Raw genomic sequence first — 9,249 nt, 5'->3', positions numbered from 1 at the left:
GTTGTCGGTTTTAAGAGCAACGTAAGGGGAGCAGATACAACAAACTCTGCCAAACTCGATGTGTGTTTCCCGCCAACCATAAGTTGACTACTGCAGTGATAGCGCATAAAAGATTAGTGGCAATAGCAGACCCCTCTCCACATAACGCATCCAAAATGTGTTGTGCCCTCAAATTGTCCCTCTCACACGAGATTCCTATAGGAAAGGATTTAAGGCAACCAAGGACACTATCCACCTCTACTACAAGGGTAGGCTCAGAGTATATAGTACCTGGCATAGATGGAGGTTCTCTGTACGGGTGTTTAGCCTCCAATCCTGCATGGTATTACCATTGAATGGAACAACACCAGATGAACATAACACTTTCACCGCAGCTGTAAAGTGGCCTTCTGCAACCTTTCAAAGACACTACCTAACTTTGGTGTTATTAACAGTACTCTCCTCAATATTATCAACGCCTCCTTCACCTAGAGGCCCCAAAGCAGGACTATTAATTATATTTTTAACTAACATGAATATAGTATATTCTTTCGCCCATTTGGGTAAAGAATTCAGGATTGATCTTTGTTGCAATGCCTTCCTCGGCTTCTTGCCTAGTTTTTGGTCTAACCACTTGCGAAGTGCAACAAGGAAGAAGGAACAACCTAACCCACACTTCAATGGATCTATGTTGGGCAACCACATTGTAGAGAGTGGTTTTCAATGCTTGAGAGAAAGCCAAACGACAACTATGAGGGATGCTCTTCACAGTGACAATGGGTGCTTTAAAGACACGATTAAGTGGTACAACCAATGTTTTCAAAACCGGTTTGACCGGGAACCGGCGTTGTCAACGGTCCGGCTATGCCTATATGAGCCGCTTGTGCAAGAACCGGCCGGTTTTGGGGCGGCCAGCGGTCAGGCCGGTTTTGGGGCGGCTAGAGGTCGGACCGGGTTGCAAGAAATACTTATAGAAAGATGATGCCGGAGTTCAAAGAAGGCGCCAGAAATGACGGAGCTCGAATATCCAACTAGATAGATGTATGAAAGATGAGAGGATTCAAGTTAACGAGAAAGGACACGCTCGCGGGAGTTGCATGGAGTCTTGATGAGATGCTTTATTTCTTGAGTTAAAGTTGGATAGAGAGCACCTAGTGTTCTATAAATCCAAAAGAGGTTTTCTAATAAAAAATGGTTAAATTTAAATAGTTGTACTGTGTTGTACTACTCGTTTGGTTAAATTGTACTACAGTAGCTAGATTTCTTTTTGTTTTTTATCTACATATTTTTTCTCAACTTAGTTCTGAATTATAAGTTTTGTTATATTAAATCACAAATTTATATATTTATTGATTTATAATTTATACGTGTTATTATTAAATATTTTATAATAATACTTCTGATTGTTAATGTTATTAAAATTGTTTATATTTGATTATCACCTTTTTTTTTAATATTCTAAATATTTTGACTTTATTGTTAAGTTTTCCATATTGTTTGTATTTTAAAATTTATTAACATGTTCCCCGGTTCTTGAATCCGGTTCGACCGGTCAGACCTGTCGGACTAGTGAACCGGTAAGCTAGCCGGTTCAATGTCCGGCCCGGTTATCAAAACATTGGGTACAACATCCAACATGAACAAATCATGAACATTGATCGTATCTTTAAAGACACAATCAATTAGTAGGACGACGTATGCTTAAAATAGTATTCTTTACAACCAAACTTCTTGTTTTTGGCTTGTATTTTTATTAAACTAAATTATGTTCATTTACCTATCCATCCGTAACCGGATCATGTAAAATCTATGGCTAATTTTGGTGTCTGTACCATTTGATTTGTTACGCACCTATAAGTTATCTTTGGCTAATTAGTAATTATGGTGCCGAGAAGCGGATCTTGTCCAACTTTATCTTGAATGTGAAGTTGGTGATGTGTTTTGTTGGTGGGACATGAAGGTTGAGATAAACAAAACAGTATGCAGCAGCTGATCAAAAGGTGATCAGTAAGATCCCAAGGTCAGTGAAAGATGACAAGAAAATGGCATAGGTAGAAGCTACATTTTGACTGATTGGTTAGAGGTTTATGGTTTAAGTGGTTGTGAAAATTACCATCACTGGCTTTAAACTTACATATATGTTTTGTAATTTCCAGCCGGGGTTGACTTCATGAACCCGTTGACCCAATGCAAGTGTTGGCGTCTTTGACTTATGGTTTTGGTGTTATGAAGTTGGAGTTTATGTAGATCCGATTGAATTGTGGCAATGCATTTACAAACTAATGAGCTAGTTTTCAACAAAATTCCGAATGTGCCATAACAACATTAAGAAATAATTCACACTTATTTATGACACAGTCATAGGAGAAATAGTTATCAGTTTAGAGTATATACAACACACAAAAGTGTTACATTCTGTATTTCCGTATGAGAGATAGAAAAATGTAAAAAAAAATAATTACACAACACGGTTTCCCTTATAAAGGGTCTTTCTTGTACTTCCTAATCATACATCTGACTGACCCAAAGTGTTGACACAGTGTGGTTAACCGTTGCGAATGTAAGCCGATACATGAGTTGTAAAGATTTAAGTAGGATTCATATTATAGGATAATGTTTGGGACTTTGGGTGATTTTTTTTTATTTATTATGAAGACAACTGTAGAGGTTTAATCAGGAGGTGATGATACTTACAGGAAGTAAGATAACTGCTCCTTTTTCCTCGAACCTCCCTCCCCATATTGATCATTCCATTGCTTCAGCTCACTCATTATTGAGCCTTCGGCTGCAAAACTAGCTGCCACCTGTAGCCAATCCACAAAAAAATGAAATCAATATATCTACAAGCTTGTACAAATCACATTGTTTATTATATATATTCCTGTATGGGTGAGTTCAAATGAGAACCATGTTTCGGTCTTTGATCATTGAGCAAACAAAAGGAGGAGATGGTCATAGTTAAGGAAGGAAAGAGACATAATAGAGAGAGATCTCAATCATCCATTCAAATATGATCCAAGGGCTTAAAAAGTGGTTCCAAATTATTTATCGGTTCGCATTTGAGTGTCCCTATATTGCTATAGAAGTATACACAAATTGATAGATAGAGATGGAACCTGGGTTTTAGCTTCCCTGAAGTCTTTCAAGTTAAGTGGCCTGATAGTTATCACCCTATCTTTAGGGTCTTCAGGGGTTTGTGAGCCGACACCACTCTCAGCTTGGATTTTTTTAGCCTTTAATTATAAAGATGCCATTTTCAGACACTTGAAGCAATGAAGCACAACAAAAATGGTATGTGTGAAAGAAATTGACTAACTTTTATGAGATACAATACTTACAATATCCTTTTTCCTCTCTTGTTGAATCAACTCTCTAACAGGTCGATAAGCCGCAGTTGTACACAAATTCTGTATTTTCAACAATGACCGTTGTTAATTGCAAGTTTGGATTATCTTTAATCACTTGTAAAAGAAAAGATAATATCACCTTCAAATCACTTCCACTAAATCCATCTGTCATGTTTGCAAGCTCTCTAAAGTCCAACCCTTCAACGACACTTTCTTTTGATAAAAGAGTTCTCATGATATTTTCCCTCTGCTCTACAGATGGTAGCCCAACCATTATCCTATTCACCAAACCATTATCGATCCAATTACATTTCTAAGTTTAGTATAAAGGAGGTCGATAACTTTAAACATATGATGCATAGTTTAAAAGATTACCTTCTTTCAAAACGTCTGATAATTGCTTCATCAAGGTCAAATGGTCTGTTAGTTGCAGCAAGAACAAGAATTTGTTTTTGACCAGTTTTAGATAATAGTCCATCCCAATGAGTCATGAACTCATTCTTAATCTTCCTCATAGCTTCATGCTCTCCTCCTTTTGATCGCGAACCCAGCATGCTATCAACCTCATCCACAAATATTATAGTTGGTGAGACCTTAGCGGCAAGAGTGAACAAGGCTCGAACATTCTTTTCATCTTCACCGAACCACTTTGAAGTGATAGTAGACATAGAAACATTAATAAAACTTGCTCCAGCTTCATTAGCAATGGCCTTTGCTAGCATAGTTTTTCCGGTTCCGGGAGGGCCAAATAGTAATATTCCTCTACATGGTTTTAAAAGGCCTCCCACAAATAAGTCTGGTCTTCTTAGTGGTAGCATTACTAGTTCTTGAAGTGACTCTTTGATCTCATTTAAAGCACCAATGTCAGCAAATGTTACCCCAACTTCATGTGCCGGTATGACTTCTGGCCTAATGCGTTTCTCGAATTCATTGTCTGGTACTTCCTGCAATAAGGTGTGTTTTAAATCTTCAATAACTTTTACTCGGCAAAACGTGTATTTGTTCGATTTTAATGAGAGTAAATGGTTCAAGTCTAATTTTAAATAAACGTCACGAATTAAGTGGATGGAAACATAAGGTAATCTTGTGTTCAATTCTACAGGCGCTAATCTTGACACGCCAACTTATGAATGGGTTTATTCGGGCATGTTTTATCTCTAGAGAGAGTGAGTAAAATAACATAAGTAGATTATAATAAAATAGGTTGAAGGGAATAAAATTCTTCCAAAGTGTATTTTTATGCATAGAAACTCAAAACCTTTTTATTCAAGAAACCACACTAGCCAAAGGAGGCAAATCCAGGCAACTGTGCCTCACATAAACACGAGGTGATGACCAACCTCTAGGTGCAAGCAAGGCGCTTTTTAAAATTACTGTGCTTATTATACATTAGTTTTTTTAATTTTCCTATTGTGTGGGTTTTTTCGTCACGAGTGTTCACTTTTTTATAATACTATTCAAGAAGTAAAAGTATCACCAAAAGAATATACTTTTCATGATCATATTTGATGCACTAACTATTAGGAAGAAACCTTGGAAGAAGAGTGTCTTGCGTCAACCCCGAAATGTTAGCCTTGCCTATTTTGCATTGCAACTTCTAGCATGTATTATTAAGGCTGTAAACGAACCGAACGTTCAACGAACAGTTCGTGAACCGTTTGGCGGGAAGTTCGTTTATGTTCGTTCGTTTAATAAACGAACGAACATGAACAAGAAATTTCGTTCGATTAGTTAAATGAACGAACATGAACAGAGGTCTCGTTCGTTTGATTGTGTTCGTGAACGTTCGGTAAGGTGTTCGTGAACGTGTTCGTGAACATTCGTTGATTGCGTTCGTTTATGTTCGTATGTTTGTGTTTTAATTGAAGATCTTTGTACTTTCTTATATTTTATTTGTACTTTATATATCATTAAACTTTTATTATTTTATTACCCTAACAATTAAACTAGCAAACCCACTTTCACCTTTTTTATGCATCATTTCCCTTTCATTTCTCATTATTTACATAGGCGAATACGATCGACCTCCGTTCCACAATAAGGGATTCAAGTTCGAGTGCTAATCTCTGGGCCATCTATCTTTATCCTTCGTCGCATTCGCCAAACTTATTTGTGTTCATTTGTGTTCGTGAACCGTTCGCGACCACGCTCATTTCCTTAACGAACGAACACGAACATAAAATCTCGTTCGGTAAGCGTTCATGAACCGTTCGTGAACACATTTATTTCCTTAACGAACGAACACGAACAAGGCCTTGTTCGTGTTCGTTCGGTTCGTTTACAGCCCTATGTATTATACAACAACAGTTTGATCGAGAATGTTGGACTTACTGGAGCTTTTGCTGGTGGGGGAGCAACATTATCCGCATTCTTAGGGGCCGCTGCTTCTGCTTCACTAGGAGCGGCAGCTTCAGGTTTTGTTTCTGATTTTGTGCCAGCAGCACCTTTCCCTGTTGTCTCCTGTAGTTAATCGTAGTAAGTAAATTGAAATTCCCATATTTAAGCGTCATAAAATTATACATGTAGAGAACTAACCTTCGATGGGTTATTTTTTATAGATTTAACTTCATGGAATAGACTCAATCCGTGGGCCAAACTGCTCCATTTTCAAGACAACAAATTAGCAATAACAAACATTAGTCGACTCATATTCACATAAACTGCTAATAAACAGACCTTTCAGCAGAAATAACTAGTCTTCCATTTCTGTAGTTAGGATTCTTAGTACTTGTTAGATGATGAGAAATTGCTGATACCACCACTTCGTCGATGTATTTGCTGAGAGCAATTGTGTCAGATACACATATAGAACCAAGATCATCACACTCAAGATCATTAGCTGCAAGAACTTCACTAATATGATTTCTGTTATCTTGAAACTGGATCATCTTCATGTCTTCTTGCAACTGGTTCTTCCAACTAACGAGATGGTCTTCTTCCTCGGGAGGTTTGATATCAATGGTGTATGGAAACACAGAAGTAATCCTCTCGTCGACTAGATTGTAGTCTGTATCAAGTTCCGCAACTTGTGACCCTAGGATTAGTACTGGTCCAGATAGTTTTTTCAACATTTTCTGGAATAAGGTATATATCCTTTGTGATTTTCCTAGGAACTTCGCGACATCTCTAAGATATAACACAATCGGAGTGTTGTTTGACGTTTGAGTAAGAACCTGCAAGCGTAGGAAAAATATATCTATATACATGTTCATGCAATAATCTCACAGAGCTTCCACGGGATTAAACCAATTTAACCTTGTACATAGAGGTGGCTAGATAGGCTGGCCGAGGGGGTTGGTAACAGGTTGAAACATGTGCGGGTTGGATCAAATCATTTTTTTGGCACAAGTTGTGGGCTGGGTGGCTGACTTGACCCACAAACAATTTGCGTATATTTATTTTTTTAAACCGGTTATGTTAATTACGATTACAAAAATTATTTTATTAGTTTTGTAATAATCTAAAGCTTTACAGAAAAAGGATTTTGGGGGTTGCATCCATAAAAATAGATTATGGTTGACTTTCAAGTTGTTTGACCTATGGGACCCATTTGACCCATTCATTTTTTAGATTTTTGTTCTTTTTTTTTATTTGACATGTTTCAGACATCTGGAATAAAACACAACCGAAATCCACTTGCTCATAAGAAAATGGGTCAAAATTCAATAACCCGGTTTTATAGTAAAGGAAAGTAAGGAAGACATGATACCTTGTATAGGGTCTGTACAAAAAGCTTTTCATCAAAAGACCAGCTGCTTGTTCGTCTAAGTGGAGCTGAGAATGCAGAGACACAACATAAAAGAAGCAAAAAAATAAAAATAAAATATCATATTTGTACCACTCCTAACATAGAACTCTAACCATAACAACTTTCAAAACACTATTCTGTTTTGATCATAGCATTTGCCAGTTCTAAAGAAACCATTTAGTACCAAACCGAATACAGTAGCCCCAAACCGACAATACCATTTTTCACTCTAAAGATGCCAATTAGTTAGCATCATTGGACCTGTTTCTGGCTTTTTACCTGGATTTACAGGAGTATAGTTTGAAGCAAGCTCGTTCATATTAGCTGCCGTAGATGCATTTCTCCTCAGGTTTGGGGGATTCTGGATAGCTTCAGGCCCTCTGCAATTGAAAATGACAAAATAGAACACAACCACCAACTTTCAGGATGCAAATTATTTCAATCAACAGCTAAGGGTATCATAATTCATACCTTGTTCCTAAATCTGCAACACTGCTTTGTCTACGTAAGCCCCCTGCAAAACAGCTATCCAACATTAAAACAGGAAAAAAAAAAAAACAAGCTAAATACAACACCATGGAAAAATAATTAGGAGTCTCCAACATATATGATTTTCTTCTACTTTTCATATCAAGTGGCTTGTGTAACATGGGACTTTCTTACATGATGAAATTAATAAACGGTCTCAAATAGTACATATGACAAATGAACTTAAATACCTCTTCTTTCGGGTTTGGGTTGGACCACGCACAGTCCTGATTCGAATAAGCCAGACATTCTCGCCAAAGTTGTTTCTGATATAGACCTTTTCAAGGACTAGAAATATACGCGTCAGTTAATGAAGTACTCAACATAAACCTCACCTTCTCATTTGTAAATGTGACAGCATGCAATAGAAAATGCATTCCATGTACTACTAAACAGACCCTAATCCAATCCAAGAAATAAGAGGTTATAATCAGTATGCTTACATTTGTTTTAACAGAAGCCCCGTATTTGCTTTGGAGCTGATACAAAACAATAAACAAGATTAGTAGAAGTACATATCAAAAAACAATTTTATTGACACTCACCTTTAGTGAGAAATCTGTAACATCCAGCAATAGCAGTTTGGCATCAAAAAAATGAGCCAAAGCCTTGGCAAGCATTTGCTGATAAAGTTCTTCAAAACCCACAACAAGCAAGAAAATTAAGAAAAAATATTTATCAAGACAAACAGAAGAACATTAAACAACTAACCAGCAGGCCCTGATAACAATATAGTTCGGCTTGCAGGAGCAAGGTTCCGTGTGTGCTTAGCAAAATCGATATTCTTTAAATAAACAAAGGCAGCACTAGTCAGTAAGGTCCTTGTCTGCTCACTGTTAAAACGGTCAGCAAAATTAAATGTTAATGAACCAAATAAGGAGGTAAATTATTGATTTCAAACGACTTAAATTGTCCCGCGGTTGTAATATAACTTTATTCCATCCAGATTAATGTGACATTCAAAGTAGCTCATGGTAATTAAGCAATATGTTTCAACCCTATTAGTTATAACACAATTTAATTCTCGGAGATCTTGTTAGGCTCATTTGCACATACAATTTTAAGAGCAAACATTGGCATACATATATGAAAAGTTCTTCGATAGACAAAAGATAAGAGACAAATTATATGAAATAACCGTAAATCTTCCTGAAAATACAAATTGCACAAGAATTGTCTTACCTTAGATAATATGGAAATTCATAGAAAGTGACCTTGCTGTCTTTACCATCAATAATCATACTTTTCATTTCACGCTCCATTATCTGTGGCGTGATGCCGTTTGCGGACGAATCACCACCGCTGGTCAAACGATTCACCGTCCTCCCCACTCCAAGCCCAACTCCTATTCCTATTCCCACACTCAACGCCGACACAAACGCACTTCTTTGTTCCATCTTTTCTCAATTTCAAACCCTGATATCCATTTTCCAACCAAAAATATTGTCACGATATCAACTACAATCTGACTAACATATAACATAGAATTAAATTCACATATGCAATTGATGAAAATAAAATTAAAAAAAAAGAAACAAAGCTTACTATCCGAAACCTGATCTATAGCGTATAGTTTCTTCAAATATCTCTTAAATGATCCAAAAATGAAAAATATCTGAAAATTTACAGTTATTGATCACAACATAG

The 9,249-nt window shown here is 36.8% G+C and overlaps 1 protein-coding gene across 1 annotated transcript; it reads right to left on the bottom strand.

Moving 5' to 3' along the window:
- Window positions 1-2,405: 2,405 nt before the first annotated feature.
- Window positions 2,406-8,999, bottom strand: LOC110930405. The gene is made up of 16 exons (XM_022173705.2): window positions 8,785-8,999; window positions 8,314-8,435; window positions 8,148-8,236; window positions 8,046-8,081; window positions 7,794-7,890; window positions 7,546-7,588; window positions 7,354-7,454; window positions 7,036-7,100; window positions 6,003-6,499; window positions 5,862-5,922; window positions 5,658-5,786; window positions 3,702-4,270; window positions 3,466-3,604; window positions 3,318-3,386; window positions 3,096-3,212; window positions 2,406-2,783 (listed from the first exon to the last, which is right to left on the bottom strand). The coding sequence occupies exons 1-16, from the start codon at window positions 8,997-8,999 to the stop codon at window positions 2,670-2,672; spliced, it is 2,463 nt and encodes an 820-aa protein (XP_022029397.1). The 3' UTR covers window positions 2,406-2,669.
- Between the last annotated feature and the right edge of the window lie 250 nt (window positions 9,000-9,249).

This window comes from Helianthus annuus, chromosome 3 (assembly GCF_002127325.2).
Source record: "Helianthus annuus cultivar XRQ/B chromosome 3, HanXRQr2.0-SUNRISE, whole genome shotgun sequence".
In the NCBI taxonomy this organism is placed as follows: Eukaryota; Viridiplantae; Streptophyta; class Magnoliopsida; order Asterales; family Asteraceae; genus Helianthus; species Helianthus annuus.
The sequence above is the reverse complement of the archived record's forward strand: the minus strand, read 5'-3'. Positions and strand labels throughout refer to the sequence as shown.